The sequence below is a fragment of the Pseudophryne corroboree genome, chromosome 1 (assembly GCF_028390025.1).
Source record: "Pseudophryne corroboree isolate aPseCor3 chromosome 1, aPseCor3.hap2, whole genome shotgun sequence".
In the NCBI taxonomy this organism is placed as follows: domain Eukaryota; kingdom Metazoa; phylum Chordata; class Amphibia; order Anura; family Myobatrachidae; genus Pseudophryne; species Pseudophryne corroboree.
Window position 1 is genome coordinate 308,973,076 of NC_086444.1, and position 22,868 is coordinate 308,995,943.

Below are 22,868 nucleotides of genomic sequence, written 5' to 3' on the forward strand. Positions count from 1 at the left end.
GATCGCCTCCTGCCTTCTATCAGCAGGTTCCTTAAGGGCGGCCGTATCCTGGGACGGTAGTGCCACCTTTTTTGACAAACGTGTGAGCGCTTTATCCACCCTCGGGGGTGTTTCCCAACGTAACCTATCCTCTGGCGGGAAAGGGAACGCCATTAGTAATTTCTTAGGAATCACCAATTTCTTATCAGGGGAAGCCCACGCTTCTTCACACACTTCATTTAATTCATCTGACGGGGGAAAAACTACAGGTAGTTTTTTCTCCCCAAACATAATACCCTTTTTTGTGGTACCTGGATGTAAATCAGAAATATTTAACACCTCTTTCATTGCCTCAATCATGCAGCGAATGGCCTTAACGGGCATTAAATTTGACTCATCGTCGTCGACACTGGCGTCAGTATCCGTGTCGACATCTACTTGTGCCACCTGAGATAACGGGCGTTTTAGAGCCCCTGATGACTTTTGAGACCCTTGGACCGGCACGAGCTGAAGACTCGGCTGTCCCACAGTCGGCATGTCGTCAAATTTTTTATGTAAGGAGTCTATACGTGCACTCATTTCTTGCCATAATACCATCCACTCCGGTGTCTGCCCCGCAGGGGGTGACATCTCTGCTAAAGGCATCTGCTCCCCCTCCACATCATTATCCTCCTCAAACATGTCGACACAGCCGTACCGACACACTCCACACACACAGGGAATGCTCAAATAGAGGACAGGACCCACAAAAGCCCTTTGGGGGGACAGAGTAAGAGTATGCCAGCACACACCAGAGCGCTATATATATACAGGGACTAACTGAGTTATGTCCCTAATAGCTGCTTATACTGTATACAGTGCCAATTTAGTGCCCCCCCTCTCTTTTTCCCTCTTACTGTATTGTAGAAATGCAGGGAAGAGCCAGGGAGCTTCCTTCCAGCCGAGCTGTGAGGGAAAAATGGCGCCAGTGTGCTGAGGAGATAGGCTCCGCCCCTTTTTCGCGGCCTATTCTCCCGCTTATTTTGGGATTCTGGCAGGGGTATTTACCTCATATATAGCCCCAGGGGCTATATATTGAGGTATTTTAGCCAGCCAAGGTGTTTTTATTGCTGCCTCAGAGCGCCCCCCCCCAGCGCTCTGCACCCTCAGTGACCGGAGTGTGAAGTGTGTATGAGGAGCAATGGCGCACAGCTGCAGTGCTGTGCGCTACCTTGGTGAAGACAGGATGTCTTCATGCCGCCGATTTTCCGGACCATCTTCCTGCTTCTGGCTCTGTAAGGGGGACGGCGGCGCGGCTCCGGGACCGAACATCAAGGCTGGGCCTGCGGTCGATCCCTCTGGAGCTAATGGTGTCCAGTAGCCTAAGAAGCCCAATCCGGCTGCAAGCAGGCGAGTTCGCTTCTTCTCCCCTTAGTCCCTCGCTGCAGTGAGCCTGTTGCCAGCAGGTCTCACTGAAAAAAAAAAAATTCTAAGACTATAACTTTCTAAGAGCTCAGGAGAGCCCCTAGTGTGCATCCAACCTCGGCCGGGCACGAAATCTAACTGGGGCTTGGAGGAGGGTCATAGTGGGAGGAGCCAGTGCACACCAGGTAGTCTAAGATCTTTCTAGAGTGCCCAGCCTCCTTCGGAGCCCGCTATTCCCCATGGTCCTTACGGAGTTCCCAGCATCCACTAGGACGTTAGAGAAAACAAGAAAAAAAAACACCCCCACAAATCTGTGGGAAAGGAGCTTTAAATGAGCTAGAAGTCCCCTTTTTCCACTGCCGCAATAACACAGGTTATTGTCGGGGCAACTCGAGTTGTGGCTTGATGTAAAAGGGTCTCTGAAAAAGACCCGGGTCCAGTTACCTGGGAAGGACTCTGGTAGCCTACGATGTAAACGGGTGACCTGGGTCATCCCACTCGAGTCAAGCTAAAACCCTATGGACAGCTGGCTCATCGGCATTTAGAGATGATGTTATCTCCAAGCGCCAGTAGAGGGAAGACACACCACTAACTCGGGTCCAGCCTACGGTATGAACAGTGTTTGAAGCCGCTGTGACACAGCTGTAACATGTGTTCAATTATCCGGGTCAGACCCGGGTTTTTGGTAGAAAAGGGATACAAGTACACTTACCCCCTCACTGTGTTGCACTACAGTGGCAATATTCTGTAAGGTTTGAAAGTTGCTTGTATTTACGGATCCAAATGCAACAATTTCATCTCCAACCTGCAGTCCCTAAGTAAGGAAATAGCAAGAACAATGAGACCAGACACTGGCAAGCATATAAGGAATAACAGAGAGAACCAAATTTTTGAATGATATACAGTACTGTGCAAAAGTTTTAGGCAGGTGTGGAAAAAATGCAGCAAAGTAAAAATGCTTTCAAGAATAGTGTTAAAAGTTTATTTTTATCAATTACTCACTACTTATTCTTCTAGATCTATCTGCTGCATTTGACACTGTTGACCACTCTCTTCTCATACAAACACTACAATCCCTAGGTGTTAAAGACACAGCCCTTTCTTGGTTCCTATCCTACCTATCTAGTCGCTCCTTAAGTGTTTGCTTCTCTAAATCTACCTCTTCTTCGCTACCTCTTTCAGTTGGAGTACCGCAAGGCTCAGTCTTGGGACCTCTCCTCTGCTTTTCTCTATCTATACCTCATCTCTTGGTAAACTAATCAGCTCTTTTGGATTTCAGTATCATCTGTACGCAGATGATACTCATATCTACCTATCCTCCCCTGATTTGTTCCTATCTGTACTGGGCCGTGTCACTGAATGCCTATCTGTCATTTCATCTTGGATGACATCTCGCCACCTCAAACTTAATATTTGCATCGGACAATAGTAGGTACCAACCTGATATCTCTATCACTGTTGAAAACTTGACAATCTACCCCTACCCCACAAGCTCGCTGCCTAGGTGTCATCCTTGACTCTGATCTGTCCTTTGTTCCCCACATTCAATCCGTCTCAAGGTCATGTTACATGCATCTAAAAAACATATCCAAAATACGACCAATACCTTACACAAGATGCTGCTAAAATCTAATCCATGCTCTCATTATCTCCCGCATTGATTATTGCAATAGTCTCCTAACTGGTCTTCCCAAAATGAGACTCTCACCACTACAATCCATTCTGAATGCAGCTGCGAGGCTAATCTTCCTCGCTAGACGTTTATCGTCTGCAGATCCGCTCTGTCAGTCCCTCCACTGGTTACCTGTATTCTACCGTATTCAATATAAAATACTTTTACTCACACACAAGGCCATTAACCAACGTTAACAAGGCACCAACGTTAACACCCACCGCCGCTGCAGCCGCTCTTTCCTTGTGCAAAAGGACACGGCAGTAACAACTACATGTTTGGTGAGAATAACTCTATAACGGCAGAGGTGTGTCATATATTACGTTGTTAAAGAACTATAAATCATCTTTCTGTTGGAGAATCATTGTGCACCATCTCACGAATACTAGCACCATTTAATGAGGCAATTTACAACACTACAGGCACTTCGTATAACAACAGGTTTTCAGCTGATTAAACATCTGTCTTGGATACTAAGGAAATATTTTTTCTGTTTTTGATAACACTGGATCAACCACCTTAAGGAGTTAAAATAAGGGACTATATTAATTTAATTATCCTTATTCATCACATATATGTATGGTATGATTAAATGCTCCTTTATATCCGATTTATGGCTCTCTAGCACCGTTTCACATGAATAATTTTATGCTGTTTATAACAATAAATTGTTTTTATCATTATATATGCTTGCGCTCTCTATTATAGTTATCTATAGGTTTTTTTGTATATTTGGGTATAACAGAATACCCTTTGAGAGCAGCATCTATTAATTAATATTAGAGTGGTCTTATTTCTAAAGCGCCTGTATTGATTTTCCGTCTAGGATTATCTATTTATTTTAATTTCACGTGTTTATTCTGTATAGGCTCAGGCTGCATTAGTATGGCATCGCGGAGAAATATTGGTGACAGAAATGCAAAACGGAATTCAGTCTTCAGCAAAGCTATGAATAGAGATTTAGAAAATGAAACTGCTAATCCATTGGATATGCATCAGTTATTTGGTAAACTAGAATCTCTGCTGAAAACTGAAACCAGGCATTGGCTGGATAAAATGCTATTGATGAAATATAAAAGTGAAAAAATGATTCCCAGAGGACTCAGAGTCTTCAAATCATGTTCTTTTAAGAACGATGAAATACTCACTACTAAATGGAATGATATTTTACATCAATGTTCATTTGCTTTGATAGATTTATTGATCTCACATAGGGAGGAAATGGTGCAATCTACGTCGGTGGAAATTAGTAGCATTCAGCAAATGCTAGAATCCTTCAGTGTGAGAGTTGACTATAGAGATCAAGATTACATTGTCAATTGTAAAATCGAAGAGTATGAGCAGTTGCTGATTACGACTAAAAATAAAAAATTCCAGAGGGATCAGTTTGATTACAAACAAGGGCAGGTGAGGACCTACAATAGACCCTCAAGAATAGAGGGATATAGACCCAGAAACTTATCCACCAGGTCGGGATCAAATAATAGATCCAGATCTGGTGGTGGTCATCAGATTAGGAACAAACAACAGACACACAGATTCTGATTGGAAAAGGAACACAAACAATGACTTTCAACAGAAAAACGGGATAAAAAAGAGTCTAGCAGCAGCTAACTCCCCCTCCAAACATCAACATAGCAGTGTTACTACACAAAACTTTACAAGTAACCAGGGAGCTAGACCCAAGATCCAACAGATTTCTAAAAGATCCAATACTGGCCATTTTTTAGAACAAGATGTGTACCCCATATGGAAACACAAAAACAGGTTCCATGCACTACAAACAGAATCCCCAAAGAGAAAAGAACTAGAACTAGAGGAGTCAGAAGGAAACGCTTCCAAGAACGCAAGAAGCGCCTAAGAGAAAAGGGGCTATTTAATTTGTCATCTCGTATTCTCACTGAAAGTGAGAAGGCTATAATAGCCAAAGGCCTCAAATTTGCTCCAACACAGAGACCAGATCTATTCGGTCTCTTTGTTGAACTAAATAGATATACCAGAGATCTATGTAGGAAGCGCTATTTCATACAAAAGAATCTGAAAAAACGTAACGAGGTAGGAACTCCTATCATATTGGATTCTAATGATGAAATTGGACTTGAGATACTGTTGGAATTAGAAAAAGAGAGTAGCACTGTAGATGATGTAACCATAAAATTATTCGATTTAGAAAAGAATAAGGAGAGAGACTCAGCTTTCAAAAAAAGATCCGAATTTTATCCTTTACAACATATGAGTGGTAATATAGAGGCCTTCTATAACCTCACACTAAATGATTTTGAAGCGTTATGTGCAACCTCTAAATCTAAATTACATAAGAAGGATAATCTGCATCCGCGGGAGAGAACAGCCCTCAGGAGCCTTACGAGCGATAAGAGTATCATCATAAAAGCGGCAGATAAGGGGGGAGGGACTGTAATACAGAATCGTAGAGATTATTGTTTAGAAGCCTATAGGCAACTAAAAAATCCTAAATTTTATATAACACTTAACTCTGATCCCACCATTGAATATCAGGTGGAGATTAAAAGGTTCCTAGATACTGCAATGTCGAAAGGAACTATATCCAAAGATGAGCACGTTTTTTTGTTTAATAAGTTTCCGATTATCCCCACCTATTACCACCTTCCCAAGATACATAAGTCCCTTCACGCACCCCCTGGGAGACCTATTATTTCTGGTGTAGGGTCCCTCACGTCTAATTTATCGGCTTTTGTTGATTATTTTTTACAACCTCACGTCCACAAGCTTAAATCACACATTAGAGACTCGACTCAATTTTTGAATATGATTAAAGATATTAAATGGAAAAAAGAATATATATTCCTAACCTGTGACGTGGAATCATTGTATAGCAACATTCCACATCAAAGGGGTTTGGAAGTGATAGAATCCTACTTAGAGTCGGATGATTCTATTGATGGCCCCCTTTGTCAATTTATTATACAAGCTATTAAGTTTATTTTATCTCACAATTATTTCACTTTTGATGGTCAATTTTTTCTACAGGTCCTCGGTGTGGCGATGGGCGCCAGGTTCGCCCCTAGCTTCGCTAACCTGTATATGGGTCAGCTTGAGGATTCTCTCATATGGGGAGGCCCCTATGGGGCGAACCTGGTGCTATATGGTCGCTACATCGACGACCTGTTTTTCATTTGGGATGGGGATTTACAATCCACTTCTTCTTATGTAGCACATCTTAACTCTAATAATTATGGTTTACGATTCACTAGCACTGCGCACGAGTCACAGATTAGTTTTTTGGATATAGATCTCTCTATTAAGGATAATAAACTTGTCACTTCAACATTCCACAAAGAGGTTGATACCAATAATTTCTTGAATTATCGAAGTTGTTCACTTTCGTCCGTGGGTAGATAATATACCGAAAAGTCCGTTTTTAAGAATTCTCCGCAATTGTTCGCAATCAGAACAATTTGAGGTACAAGCTGCGGAACTCACTACTGCCTTTAGAGATCAGGGATATCCAGCGACATTGGTTAAGAAAGCCTTAACAGAAACTCGCTCCAGAGAAAGAGGATCATTACTAGTATCCAAACCAGTAAATAAACAACCGTCCACTAGTTTACAACAACCCAGATTTATTTCTAAGTTCAATATGTGCTCAGCAGAATTACGTAATATAATAAATAAAAATTATCCCATATTAAAAACTGATAGGGTGCTTTCGACGTTTTTGGATGATAAACCATGTGTTACATACAAAAAAGCATCTAATTTACAAACTTTTTTGGCTCCGAGTCACTATAAATCACTGGACACTGACATAACAAATACCAATCCAATGTTGGGAAATAAAAATACTTGATTAGAAAAATATGAAAAACAAAATGGATGCTATAAATGTAGGAGAAGTAGATGTATCACATGTCAATTTATTATGGATAAAGTGAATTCAATTCATTCACATACCCATGCGACCCAGTTTGAAGTACTGGGTACCATAGATTGTCAAACCAGTTATGTGATCTATGTGATTAATTGCGTGTGTGGGATCCAATATGTGGGTCGGACTACACGGGCATTACGCCTGAGATTCTTAGAACATAAGAACAATATACTGAGGGGTACTAGCCATCACAGTTTAGTTAGACATGTAATTGCTAACCACAAAGGGGACATTAATAGTTTTAGGATACAGGGTCTAGAACACATCCAGCCCACCATTAGAGGAGGGGATAGATTTAGGGGTATATGCAATTCACGGCGATTCGCGGCAAATTATCGCCGTTTTTTAATTCTACACAATTCGACAGGTGAATTCCGGCAGGAGGCTGCCGGAATTCACAATATTCAATGAAAAACGGATTCGACAGTCCCGCGGGCGAAAAACGGCCGATTTGCCGGATTTTGCAGCGAATTGAAAAAACCCGGAAAAAAATGGCGTGGGGTCCCCCCTCCAAAGCATAACCAGCCTCGGGCTCTTCGAGCTGGTCCTGGTTCTAAAAATGCGGGGACAAAATTGACAGGGGATCCCCCGTATTTTTAAAACCAGCACCGGGCTCTGCGCCTGATGCTGGTGCAAAAAATACGGGGGACAAAAAGAGTAGGGGTCCCCGTATTTTATACACCAGCATCGGGCTCCACTAGCTGGACAGATAATGCCACAGCCGGGGGTCACTTTTATACAGCGCCCTGCGGCCGTGGCATTAAATATCCAACTAGTCACCCCTGGCCGGGGTACCCTGGGGGAGTGGGGACCCCTTCAATCAAGGGGTCCCCCCCCCAGCCACCCAAGGGCCAGGGGTGAAGCCTGAGGCTGTCCCCCCCCATCCAAAGGCTGCGGATGGGAGGCTGATAGCCTTGAGTAAAATGACAGAATATTGTTTTTTTCCAGTAGTACTACAAGTCCCAGCAAGCCTCCCCCGCAAGCTGGTACTTGGAGAACCACAAGTACCAGCATGCGGGAGAAAAACGGGCCCGCTGGTACCTGTAGTACTACTGGAAAAAAAATACCCAAATAAAAACAGGAGACACACACCGTGACAAGTACAACTTTATTACACACTGCAGACACACATACTTACGTATGTTGACACGCCGACTGGCACAGTCTCCGACGATCCGAGGGTACCTGTGAAAAATATTATACTCACCTGCCAGTGTCCAGAGATAAATCCAAGGACGTTGCACTCGCTGATTGGATGGGGGGGGGCAGCCTCGGGCTTCACCCCTGGCCCTTGGGTGGCTGGGAGGGACGACCCCTTGATTGAAGGGGTCCCCACTCCCCCAGCGTACCCCGGCCAGGGGTGACTAGTTGGATATTTAATGCCACGGCCGCAGGGCGCTGTATAAAAGTGACCCCCGGCTCTGGCATTATCTGTCCAGCTAGTGGAGCCCGATGCTGGTGTAAAAAATACGGGGGACCCCTACTCTTTTTGTCCCCCGTATTTTTTGCACCAGCACCAGGCGCAGAGCCCGGTGCTGGTTTTAAAAATACGGTGGATCCCCTGTCAAATTTTTCCCCGCATTTTTAGAACCAGGACCAGCTCGAAGAGCCCGAGGCTGGTTATGCTTTGGAGGGGGGACCCTACGCCATTTTTTTCCTTGATTTTACCGTTCCAGCTATAAAAATAAAAATAAAAAAAATATTTTTTAAAATATATAAATAATACTTGTGCCTCCAAAAAAGACAAACCAAGTACCTAATCCCTTCTAATATAAATAGATATGCTATTACCAAAAAAAAAAACACCAAAAAAAACATGTTTTAATTTTTTTTTTATTGTTTTCACCCTCCAAAGTGTGGCGGATTGAAAATGACGAATTTACTGTCTAAAAGCACTGTTGTCGAATTTCCAAACTTGAATTGAATACACTTTGGTCGAATTGCAGCACTTGTATCATTGCAGAAAAGTCGAATTTGACAAAAGTCGAATTTCAAAAAGTCGAATTTTTAAAGTCCGTTTTTTTGACGGAAAGCACTGAATTGCATTGGCGATTTTTTTTTTTGGTCGAAAAAGTCCCGAAATTCGACAATTTCAGGAATTCGACCGCAATTGCATATACCCCTTAATCTCCTCTGTAAACGGGAAGCATTCTGGATATTTTCCTTGGGCACTCTTTTTCCTAATGGTCTGAATGACTGCATTGAAATGAACAATGTTTAATGTTCATATGAATTTGGATTTTATATTGAATTTAGGCTGTGAGTGAGACTAGTATTAAATGAAGAGTTCCACCTTATCAATAATTTAGAGCGGTATATATAAATAAAAGCTCCCCCCTTTTTTTTCTGGGTTCCTTGTATATATATGCTCTCCGATTAATAGAGAGAGATTATTTGTGCACCTTAGAATATTTATCTGGGAACTCTTGTGGTCTATATCTGCATACTTTGCTGTTTTGGGACCTTCTTATTTCCCGTTGGTAGTGCGATTGTCATCAATTATTAAGAAATATCATTGTTATTTTAATGTGTTAGGGATTTTTTATACTGGGATAAATATGAGACCAAGCCTATGTTGTATTAATGTTATAAATAAATAATAATAAAAATGAACAAAAGATCGAGATTTTGGTGGTATTTTGGTGCTATTTGAACCCAGGTTTCTGAGTTTGGTTGACCTGGTTATTAGTGTGGTGAGCCACAAGTAACATATATAAACTATACAAGTTTGAGTAATAAATATATATATATCCCAGTATAAAGATATTAATTAAAGAGTCTTTTACAAATTGTCTAATTTTCTCTGCGATGTCAATAATAGATTGTCATTATGAAATTGTATTTTAAAGTATTTTTCATAATTAATATATTAAATGTGTTTAAGCTAGGAAATGCAAGATCATTACTAGCTAATTACTAAGGTTAACATGAATATATTTGCTAGAGACCACACCGGCTGAACAGCATTAGACTCACACCTGATACGAATCAGGTGTTTAAATTGTACTAAACACCGATTGGTTGATGAACCTCTTATATACTTTATTGGTCTGACCATCAGACATACCTTCTGAGGAAACCGGCATTACTTAAGTCGGAGAAACGCGTCAAGGGGATGTGATACGGAGTTACGGAGCCGCAAAATCTATACACCATCCTATCAAGGACACCTTTACTCAGCTGCATTTAAGACCTGACAGTGTACATTCAGGTGCGCCTCACCGTGGTGATCTCCAACTCGGCTTGCTGCCACTTGGTTCAGTGCCGTCCGGTCCTTGTGCGATAGGACCCGGCACCAACGTTAACACCCACCACCGCTGCAGCCGCTCTTTCCTTGTGCAAAAGGACACGGCAGTAACAACTACATGTTTGGTGAGAATAACTCTATAACGGCAGAGGTGTGTCATATATTACGTTGTTAAAGAGCTATAAATCATCTTTCTGTTGGAGAATCATTGTGCACCATCTCACGAATACTAGCACCATTTAATGAGGCAATTTACAACACTACAGGCACTTCGTATAACAACAGGTTTTCAGCTGATTAAACATCTGTCTTGGATACTAAGGAAATATTTTTTCTGTTTTTGATAACACTGGATCAACCACCTTAAGGAGTTAAAATAAGGGACTATATTAATTTAATTATCCTTATTCATCACAAATATGTATGGTATGATTAAATGCTCCTTTATATCCGATTTATGGCTCTCTAGCACCGTTTCACATGAATAATTTTATGCTGTTTATAACAATAAATTGTTTTTATTATTATATATGCTTGCGCTCTCTATTATAGTTATCTATAGGTTTTTTTGTATATTTGGGTATAACAGAATACCCTTTGAGAGCAGCATCTATTAATTAATATTAGAGTGGTCTTATTTCTAAAGCGCCTGTATTGATTTTCCGTCTAGGATTATCTATTTATTTTCATTAACCAAACTACATTAACGTACATCACTTCGCTTATCTCAAAATATCTCCCAACCCGACCTCTTCGCTCTTCACAAGACCTGGGTCTCTCATCCACACTCATTACTCGCTCCCACTCACGATTGCAGTACTTTCATCGGGCTGCACCCACTCTGTGGAATGCCCTACCACGCACAATAATACTCTCCTCTAGTCTCCAAACCTTCAAGCATTCCCTGAAAACTCACCTCTTTAGGCAAGCATATCAAATTCCAGAACCACTCACATAACTTTCATAAACCTTCCTATCAAATTGCATCCACTCTGCACAGTCCACACATATCCTCACATGTCTTCTCATTCTTCACTTCCCTTCCTCTCGACCCCGGTTCATCATTGCTGTATGACCATATCATACAGCCAATCAAGAACCTTTGCAAACTGGCGGACAACTATGCAATAGATAGCACCTGTCCTTGTGTATCAATGCCTATTTCCCTATAGATTGTAAGCTTGCGAGCAGGGCCTTCCTACCTCTATGACTGTTTGTTATTACCCAGTTTTGTTATATCATTGTTATTTACAATTGTAAAGCGCAACTGAATTTGCTGCGCTATATAAGAAACTGTTAATAAATAAAATAAATAATTAACAAAATGCAAAGTTAATGAACAGAATAGAATCTAAAACAAATCAATATTTGGTGTGACCAAACTTTGCCTTCAAAACCGCATCAATTCTTCTAGGTACACTTGCACAGAGTTTTTGAAGGAACTCAGCAGAGGGTTGTTCCAAACATCTTTGAGAACTAACCACAGATCTTCTGTGGATTTAGGCTTGCTCAAATTGTTGTCTCTTCATGTATTCCCAGACAAACTCAATGATGTTGAGATCAGGGCTCTGTGGGGGCCATATCATCGCTTCTAGGACTCCTTGTTCTTCTTTATACTGAAGATAGTTCTTAATGACATTGGCTGTAGGTTATGGGGTTGTTGTCCTACTGCAGAATAAATTTGGAGCCAATCATATGCCTCCCTGATGGTATAGCATCATGGATAAGTACCTGCCTGTATTTCTCAGCATTGAGGACATCATTAATCCTGACAAAGGGAGTAATTCAGAGTTGATCGCAGCAGCAAATTTGTTAGCAGTTGGACAAAACCATGTGCACTGCAGGGGGGGCGGATATAACATGTGCAGAGAGAGTTAGATTTGGGTGGGGTGTGTTCAAACTGAAATCTAAATTGCAGTGTAAAAATAAAGTAGCCAGTATTTACCCTGCATAGAAACAAAATAACCCACCCAAATCTAACTCTCTCGGCAAATGTTATATCTGCACCCCCTGCAGTGCATATGGTTTTGCCCAACTGATAACAAATGTGCTGCTGCGATCAACTCTGAATTACCCCCCAAATCCACAATTCCATTTGCTGAAATGCAGCCCCAAACTTGCAAGGAATCTCCACCATGCTTCACTGTTGCCTGCAGACACTCATTACTGTACTACTCTCCAGCGCTTCGACAAACTGCCTTCTGTTACAGTCAAATATTTAAAATTTTGACTCCTCAGTCCAGAGCACCTGCTTCTATTTTTCTGCACCCCAGTTCCTATATTTCCATGCATAGTTCAGTCGTTTGGCCTTGATTCCCAGGTTTAAGGTATTGGTTTTTGGTTGCAATTCATCCACAAAGACCGCTTCAGGTCAGACTTCTCCAAACAGTAGATGGGTATACCTGGATCCCACTGGTTTCTGCCAGTTCTGAGCTGATGGCACTGCTGGACATCTTACGATTTTAAAGCGGAGTAAGCATAATATATCTTTCATCTACTGCACTAAGTTTACTTGGCCTACCACTGTGTCTACGTTCCTCAACATTACCAGTTTCCTTGTGCTTCAATGCTGAGAAATACAGGGAGGTACTTATCCATAATGCAGTACCAACAGGGAGGTGTCTGATTGCATCCAAATTTATTCTGCAGCAGGACAACAACCCCAAACATACAACAAATGTCATTAACCACTTAACTGGCATGCTCAGATCACATGCGACCATGCCACCCCACTGCGTCCCCCAGTTTTTGACGAGGAGATCCGTTCTGCAGATGTGCATAATATAATTAAAAAAAATACTTTTAAAACTACAGTAAATAAAAAATTAAATGTTATGAACAGTTTTGAAGGAAAAAGATTGTCAGTTAAGTGGTTAAGAACTATTTTCAGCGTAAAGAAGAACAAGGAGTCCTGGAAGTGGTGATATGGCCCCCACAGAGCCCTGATCTTAACATCATCAAGTCTGTCTGGGATTACGTGAAGAGACAGAAGGATTTGAGCAAGTTTATATCCACAGAAAATCTGTGGTTAGTTCTCAAAGATGTATGGAACAACCTCTCTGCCAAGTTCCTGCAAAAACTGTGTGCAAGTGTACCTAGAAGAATTTATGCTGTTTTGAAGGCAAAGGGTGGTCACACCAAATATTGATTTGATTTAGATTTCTCTTCCATTCATTTGCTTTGCATTTTGTTAACTGATAAAAAAATAGGATTTTAATACCTACCAGTAAATCCTTTTCTTGTAGTCCATAAGGGATATTGGGGAATCTAGTATGTTGGGTATAGACGGGGTCCAAAGGAGCCAGTGCACTTTAAATTTATTCAACTGGGTGTGCTGGCTCCTCCCCTCTATGCCCCCTCCCACAGGCAGTTATAAAAACGTGCCCGAAGGAGAAAGGACATACAGTATATGAGAGAAGGAAATATGATAACAAAGAGTGGTGAGATTTACATACCAGCACACCACTAACATATAACAACCAGTAACGGCTGGTAACCACAACAGCAACAGCTGAGCAGGTAACCACAAAACAAGAACCTGCAGAAAAGTCAACGCACTGAGGCGGGCGCCCAATATACCTTATGGACTACAAGAAAAGGAGGTAGGTAGGTAATTAAAATCCTATTTTCTCTAGCACCCATAAGGAATATCGGGGAATCTAGTACGATGGGGACGTTCCAAAGCTTACAGAACGGGCGAGAACCTGCGGAGACTGCTGCAGCACTGCCTGCCCAAACTGGGTTCCGACAACCGAGTTTTGGCTGAAGGGACAGCTGCCTGTGAGGTGAATAAACAAGGTGGCTGAATGTAACTCCTCCTCATGGGGTGGAGGCCCAATTAAGTGGTAGCGTTGGCAGGAGGACGTAAGGAACTAGGAGGACTCCATAAGAAGATAACTGTAGTTTTAATGAAAAAATAGGATTTTGGTACTTACCAGGTAAATCCTTTTCTTTGAATCCATAGGGGGCACTGGAGTACTCTTGGGATATGGACGGTTCCACAGGAACTAGGCACTGAATAATTAAAATTTGAGACTATACCTCCCCTCCATATCCCAGAATACCTCAGTGTTTTTTTACTGAGCCGAACTGGAGCTATAGAGGTTGACAATGGAGAAATACATATAACCAAAACGGACAACAATAAAGTTGACACAAAACGAAACTGACAACTAACAGTTGACACCAACCCGATAGAATTTCTAATTTGAAACAGTCGGTAAGAGTGTGTTACCATAATATTCCCTGCACTTACCACAACTAGGTAAACAACTGCTCTGGGTGGGCGTCCAGTGCCCCCTATGGATTCAAAGAAAAGGATTTACCTGGTAAGTACCAAAATCCTATTTTCTTTTTCATCCACTAGGGGTCACTGGAGTACTCTTGGGACGTACCAAAGTTTCCCCCGTGGGCGGGAGAGCTGTTTGGCACCTGTAACACTAAACGGCCAAAGCTAGATGCTGATGCCGCAAAAGTATCAAACTTATAAAAGCGCACAAACGTGTGTACTGACGACCATGTAGCCGCATGGCAAAGCTGTGTCGTAGAAGCTCCACAACCAGCTGCCCATGATGTTCCTACCGAACGTGTGGAATGAGCTGTTACCGATGTAGGCGGCTGTAACCTAGCCTGAAGATAAGCCTGACGTATGGTCAGTTTTATCCATCTGGATAAGGTCTGCTTAGAAGCTGGCCAACCCCTCTTGGCAGCATCATAGAGAACAAACAACGTATCCGTCCTACGAACTGTAGACGTTCGGGATACATAAACGCGTAATGCGCGTACCACATCCAGAGTTTCAGAATGTCCTGTTAACACAGGAACTACTATTGGTGGGTTGATGTGAAAAGATGACACTACTTTTGATAAGAAAGCGGGATTCGTCCGAAGTTCCGCTCTGTCATCATGAAACACCAAATACGGTGGCTTGCAAGACAAGGCCCCTAAATCTGAAACCCGCCTTGCCGAAGCCAAGGCTAGGAGAAAAATTGTTTTCCAAGTGAGAAACTTAATATCCACTTGTTGTAAGGGTTCAAAATGAAAAGACTGTAAGAAATCTAAAACCAGATTCAAGTCCCATGGCGCAGTAGGTGGAGTGAATGGAGGCTGTACTCTGAGGACACCCTGCATAAAGGTGTGTACCGACGGCAATAGAGCCAATCTTCTTTGGAAATAAAGTGACAACGCAGATATCTGCACTTTTAGTGTGGATAAACGTAGACCTCCATCGAACCCCATCTGTAGAAATAACAAAAGACGGGATAACTTGAAAGAAGATGTCGGAAACTTCCGAGCTTCACGCCAACCTATATAGGCACGCCAAATTCTGTAATAATGAGCTGCCGTAACTGGCTTCCTAGCTCGTAACATGGTTGGAATGACTGATTCTGGAATGCCCTCTCTTCTTAAGAGGGCGGTCTCAACAGCCACCCCGTCAAACGCAGCAGCGCTAAATCGGGGTAAAGGAACGGACCCTGTTGTAATAGGTCCGGACGTAGTGGAAGCGGCCAAGGATCGTCTGCGAGTAGTCCACGAAGATCCGAGAACCAAGCTCTCCGAGGCCAATGAGGCGCCACTAGTATGACTGTGACGGACTCTCTTTTGATCCGTTTTAGCAATAGAGGGAGCAGCGGAAATGGTGGAAACAGATACACTAGACTGTATGGCCACCTGACTGTGAGAGCATCCACCGCCACTGCCTTTGGATCTCTCGTTCTGGACACATACTGGGGCGTTTGATGATTGTGGCGAGATGCCATCAGGTCCACCTGCGGGTAACCCCACCTCTGGACCAGCATGTGAAACACTTCTGGATTTAATGCCCATTCTCCTGGATGAAAATCCCGACGACTGAGATAATCCGCTTCCCAGTTGTCCACTCCCGGAATGAACACTGACGACAATATCACCTGGTGATATTCGGCCCAATTGAGGATTCGAGCTACTTCCCGCATTACCATGCGGCTTCTCGTTCCGCCTTGTTTGTTGATTATGCGACCGCCGTCGCATTGTCTGACTGCACCTGAACAGCCTGAGCCTGCAGCATGTGCACTGCTTGTCGCAACGCATTGTAAATTGCCCGGAGTTCCAGGACATTTATAGACAGCAATCTTTCGTGATCCGCCCAGAGACCTTGGAGCTGAAAATTTTGAACCACAGCTCCCCAACCTCTGAGACTTGCGTCCGCCGTGAGAATTATCCAATTCCAGGCGCCGAACCGTTTCCCTGCGGTTAGATTCTGTACCTTGAGCCACCAGAGTAGAGACACTCTGGTCCTTGGAGACAACCTCACCCTGTGGTGAATCTGCAAATGCGAGCCCGACCACTGTGCGAGCACATCCAGTTGAAAAGGACGTGAGTGAAGTCTTCCGAACTGAAGCGCTTCGAAAGCCGCCACCATTGTGCCTAAGAGGCGAATGCACAAATGAACCGAGACCGTGCGTGGCTTGAGCACTAATTGTACCAGATGACGAATGACCTGTACTTTCTGTTCGGGTAGGTAAATTCTTTGATCTACCATATCGAGAACCATACCTAGGAATTGAAGTCGTTGAGATGGAACTAGATGTGATTTCTTGAAGTTGACAATCCAACCGTGGTGAACCAGTACATTGTATGTCAGCAATGCCTGTTGAAGGAGGATTTGTTGAGACGGAGCTTTGATGAGTAAGTCGTCCAAGTACGGAACTATTATCACTCCTAGGGATCTGAGATGAGCTATCATCACAGACATCACCTTGGTGAATACCCGAGGCGCTGACGAGAGGCCAAACGGTAGAGCCTGAAACTGATAATGGTTCTGTCGTATCGCAAACCGCAAAAACCTTTGATGAGGAGGCCAAATCGGAATGTGTAAGTACGCATCCTTGAGATCCAGCGCAATCATAAATTCCTGTGGCTCTAGGCCTGCAATTACTGACCGTAGAGATTCCATCTTGAATCTGTAGTAAGTGACGTACTGATTGAGGCCCCTTAAGTTCAATATTGGCCTGACCGAGCCATCCGGCTTCGGTACCACAAACAGACTGGAATAATAACCCTGACCCTGTTGGTGCACAGGGACCGGAATCAAAACTGCTGCGTCCAGCAGAGACTGAATGGCAGTCTGCAGAATCGCCCTCTTGTCGTCCGACAGAGGCAGTCCTGTCCTGAAAAAACCGCATTGGCGGGAGACAGTCGAACTCTATTTTGTAACCTGTTAAAACTAAATTGCGGATCCACCCATCTGTGGACGTCTGAAGCCACGCCAACTGGAATGACTGAAGGCGTGCTCCCACAATAGGAGATCTGAGATGGGCTGGTAGCCCGTCATGCCACTGGCTTGCTGGTGACTTTAGTATCTTGACGAGTGGTATTGGTTCGTTGGAAACTACGTCCCCAACCTCGTCTACCAGGTGTGGCCGTTCCCCTGCTACGCCCGCGAAAGGACTGAGGTGTAAAGGATTTGAACGCCGGTCCAGAATACCTTTTTCTAGGTACTGTTGGAGGAAATGGTAAGAAAACCGACTTTCCTTCCGTGGCCTCAGAAATCCATTTGTCCAATTCAGGACCAAATAACTTCTCGCCCTCGTAAGGTAACGCTTCTATTCCTCTTTTGACCTCTGTCTCCGCTCGCCAAGAACGTAGCCAGAGCGCACGTCGTACTGTGACTAGCGATGATGAAAGGCGAGAAGTGAGCTGACAGACGTCAGTAGAAGCTGTGCATAGATAGTCAGCAGCTTCCCAGATTTGATCAGCGAGAAGTATAAGAAGATCATCAGTTAAGGCAGACCTGAGTTCTGTTATCCATACCATTAGTGCCTTAGTTACACAAATGCCACTCAACCCAGGTCTAAGCAGCACTCCTGCTGCTGTATACATGGACTTTAGCATAGCTTCTATTTTACGGTCCGAAGGGTCCTTGAGTGTAGTTGCAGCTGGTACTGGTATGGTTAATTTCTTTGTAAGTTTAGACACGGATGAATCCACCAATGGCGGATTCTCCCATGTAGCTGTCACAGACTCTGGAAACGGATAACTAGACCTAAATCTGTGAGGTACAGAAAACCGTTTATCCGGATTCTTCCTTGTTTCTAGTAACATTTTATTAAGAGATTCTGAAACAGGGAAACACATTGGAGTTCTCTGTCGTTTAGTAAAAACGACCTCATCATTTGTCAGAGGCTCCTCAGTTTCTGTAAAATTCAGAGACTGACGCACCGCTTTTATGAGATTATCGATGCCCGGGCTGTCAAAATTGTCACCCTCTGACTGCTGGTCTACTTCGCCCTCCTCAACCACATCTTGTACAGTGAGGTCTGGCGAAGAATCATCAGACAGTAACATAGCAGAAACCGGTAGTTTATAAGAAAAATGAAACTTATCCCCCTTAGCCAAAGAGGATTTGGACTTTTGGTAAGGGTGAGACCCCTCTGGTAGTTCTAGCGGTCTCACCCTAGATTCAGATCTTGCCGCCTCTCGCTCTTGCCGAGAGGCGGCCAACTCTGATTGCAATCCAGCTAAGACATCTGCTAATATAGCCCATGGCGGGTCCGGGGTAGAAATTGGATTTGAAACCGGAGCAGAAATTGTATTTGATTCTGAATTTACAAAACATACTTTACATGTGGTAAATCCATCAGGTAATACACCCTTACAGACATGGCAGTAAAACTGCTTTTTGGACTTTGCTGGTGTTTTACTCATTATGCAAACAGACAATACAAAATACAAAGACAAACAACTTGCGCGACTCAGTGAATAGCACTAAGGTGTCTCTATATCTCTGGCCAAGTGCAGTGCATGCCAGCAATATGCCTGATCCCAAATTCCCCCTAACACCCCTGCGCCTTCAATGGTGGAGAGATGTAATACAGGAAATTCTGGAAAAGAAAACAGGAAAAAACAGGAAGCATGGTTATATGTCCCCATGCTCACAGTATATCACAAAAGTGCAGACTTATAATTTATGTAGCAGATTTATAATTCTTTTATATGCATTATGCACATATATCCTGTTTACAAAGGCTTAAAAAATAAGAATTTACTTACCGATAATTCTATTTCTCATAGTCCGTAGTGGATGCTGGGACTCCGTAAGGACCATGGGGAATAGCGGCTCCGCAGGAGACTGGGCACAAAAGTAAAAGCTTGAACTAGCTGGTGTGCACTGGCTCCTCCCCCTATGACCCTCCTCCAAGCCTCAGTTAGGATACTGTGCCCGGACGAGCGTACATAATAAGGAAGGATATTGAATCCCGGGTAAGACTCATACCAGCCACACCAATCACACCGTACAACCTGTGATCTGAACCCAGTTAACAGTATGATAAACGAAGGAGCCTCTGAAAAGATGGCTCACAACAATAATAACCCGAATTTTGTAACAATAACTATATACAAGTATTGCAGACAATCCGCACTTGGGATGGGCGCCCAGCATCCACTACGGACTATGAGAAATAGAATTATCGGTAAGTAAATTCTTATTTTCTCTAACGTCCTAAGTGGATGCTGGGACTCCGTAAGGACCATGGGGATTATACCAAAGCTCCCAAACGGGCGGGAGAGTGCGGATGACTCTGCAGCACCGAATGAGAGAACTCCAGGTCCTCCTCAGCCAGGGTATCAAATTTGTAGAATTTAGCAAACGTGTTTGCCCCTGACCAAGTAGCTGCTCGGCAAAGTTGTAAAGCCGAGACCCCTCGGGCAGCCGCCCAAGATGAGCCCACCTTCCTTGTGGAATGGGCTTTTACAGATTTTGGCTGTGGCAGGCCTGCCACAGAATGTGCAAGCTGAATTGTACTACAAATCCAACGAGCAATCGTCTGCTTAGAAGCAGGAGCACCCAGCTTGTTGGGTGCATACAGGATAAACAGCGAGTCAGATTTCCTGACTCCAGCCGTCCTGGAAATATATATTTTCAGGGCCCTGACTACGTCCAGTAACTTGGAGTCCTCCAAGTCCCTAGTAGCCGCAGGCACCACAATAGGCTGGTTCACGTGAAACGCTGAAACCACCTTTGGGAGAAATTGAGGACGAGTCCTCAATTCTGCCTTATCCGTGTGAAAAATCAGGTAAGGGCTTTTATAAGATAAAGCCGCCAATTCTGAGACACGCCTGGCTGAAGCCAGGACTAACAGCATTACCACCTTCCATGTGAGATATTTTAATTCCACAGTGGTGAGTGGTTCAAACCAATGTGATTTTAGGAACCCCAAAACCACATTGAGATCCCAAGGTGCCACCGGGGGCACAAAAGGAGGCTGTATATGCAGTACCCCTTTGACAAACGTCTGGACTTCAGGCACAGAAGCCAGTTCTTTTTGGAAGAAAATCGACAGGGCCGAAATTTGAACCTTAATGGACCCTAATTTTAGGCCCATAGACAGTCCTGTTTGCAGGAAATGTAGGAAGCGACCCAGTTGAAATTCCTCTGTAGGGGCCTCTTTGGCCTCACACCACGCAACATATTTTCGCCAAATGCGGTGATAATGTTTCGCGGTTACATCCTTCCTGGCCTTTATCAGGGTAGGGATGACTTCTTCTGGAATGCCTTTTTCCTTCAGGATCCGGCATTCAACCGCCATGCCGTCAAACGCAGCCGCGGTAAGTCTTGGAACAGACAAGGTCCCTGCTGGAGCAGGTCCTTTCTTAGAGGTAGAGGCCACGGGTCCTCCGTGAGCATCTCTTGAAGTTCCGGGTACCAAGTCCTTCTTGGCCAATCCGGAACCACGAGTATAGTTCTTACTCCTCTCCTTTTTATGATTCTCAGTACTTTTGGTATGAGAGGCAGAGGAGGGAACACATACACTGACTGGTACACCCATGGTGTTACCAGAGCGTCCACCGCTATTGCCTGAGGGTCCCTTGACCTGGTGCAATATCTGTCTAGTTTTTTGTTGAGACGGGACGCCATCATGTCCACCTTTGGTTTTTCCCAACGGTTTACCATCTCTTGGAAGACTTCTGGATGAAGTCCCCACTCCCCCGGGTGAAGGTCGTGTCTGCTGAGGAAGTCCGCTTCCCAGTTGTCCACTCCCGGAATGAACACTGCTGACAGTGCTATCACATGATTCTCCGCCCAGCGAAGAATCCTTGCAGCTTCTGCCATCGCCCTCCTGCTTCTCGTGCCGCCCTGTCTGTTTACGTGGGCGACTGACGTGATGTTGTCCGATTGGATCAATACTGCCTGACCCTGAAGCAGGGGTTTTGCTGGAGTTAGGGCATTGTAAATGGCCCTTAGTTCCAGAATGTTTATATGAAGAAATGTTTCCATGCTTGACCACAAGCCCTGGAAATTTTGTCCCTGTGTGACTGCTCCCCAGCCTCTCAGGCTGGCATCTGTGGTCACCAGGATCCAATCCTGAATGCCGAATCTGCGGCCCTCTAGTAGATGAGCACTCTGCAGCCACCACAGAAGAGACACCCTTGTCCTTGGCGACAGGGTTATCCGCTGATGCATCTGAAGATGCGATCCGGACCATTTGTCCAGAAGATCCCACTGAAACGTTCTTGCATGGAATCTTCCGAATGGAATCGCTTCGTAAGAAGCCACCATTTTTCCCAGGACCCTCGTGCACTGATGCACTGACACCTGGCCTGGTTTTAGGAGATTCCTGACTAGCTCGGATAACTCCCTGGCCTTCTCCTCTGGGAGAAACACCTTTTTCTGGACTGTGTCCAGAATCATTCCTAGGAACAGGAGACGTGTCGTTGGAATCAGCTGCGATTTTGGAATATTTAGAATCCACCCGTGCTGACGTAACACTAACTGAGATAGTGCTACTCCGACTTCTAACTGTTCCCTGGACCTTGCCCTTATCAGGAGATCGTCCAAGTAAGGGATAATTAAAACGCCTTTTCTTCGAAGAAGAATCATCATTTCGGCCATTACCTTGGTAAAGACCCGAGGTGCCGTGGACAATCCAAACGGCAGCGTCTGAAACTGATAATGACAGTTTTGTACTACAAACCTGAGGTACCCTTGGTGAGAAGGGTAGATTGGGACGTGGAGATAAGCATCTTTGATGTCCAGAGACACCATATAGTCCCCTTCTTCCAGGTTTGCTATCACTGCTCTGAGTGACTCCATCTTGAATTTGAACCTCTTTATGTAAGTGTTCAAGGATTTTAGATTTAAAATTGGTCTCACCGAGCCGTCCGGCTTCGGTACCACAAACAGCGTGGAATAATACCCCTTTCCCTGTTGTAGGAGAGGTACCTTGATTATCACCTGCTGGGAATACAGCTTGTGAATGGCTTCCAAAACTGCCTCCCTGTCGGAGGGAGACTTTGGTAGAGCAGACTTCAGGAACCGGCGAGGGGGAGACGTCTCGAATTCCAGTTTGTACCCCTGTGATACTACCTGCAGAATCCAGGGGTCCACTTGCGAGTGAGCCCACTGCGCGTTGACATTTTTGAGACGGGCCCCCACCATGTCCGAGTCCGCTTGTAAAGCCCCAGCGTCATGCTGAAGACTTGGCAGAAGCAGAGGAGGGCTTCTGCTCCTGTGAAGAGGCTGCCTGGTGCAGTCTTTTTCCTCTTCCTCTGCCCCGGGGCAGAAATGAGTGGCCTTTTGCCCGCCTGTACTTATGGGGACGAAAGGACTGAGTTTGAAAAGACGGTGTCTTTTTCTGCTGAGAGGTGACCTGGGGTAAAAAGGTGGACTTTCCGGC

At 44.1% G+C, this 22,868-nt stretch overlaps 1 protein-coding gene across 1 annotated transcript in view; it reads right to left on the reverse strand.

Moving 5' to 3' along the window:
* PSMD9 (proteasome 26S subunit, non-ATPase 9) overlaps positions 1–22,868 on the reverse strand; it is a 106,744-nt gene that overhangs the window by 12,540 nt on the left and 71,336 nt on the right. The window contains exon 4 of the mRNA XM_063964476.1: positions 2,096–2,197. Within this exon, the coding sequence (XP_063820546.1) occupies positions 2,096–2,197 (102 nt within the window). The remainder of the gene's footprint in view (positions 1–2,095; positions 2,198–22,868) is intronic.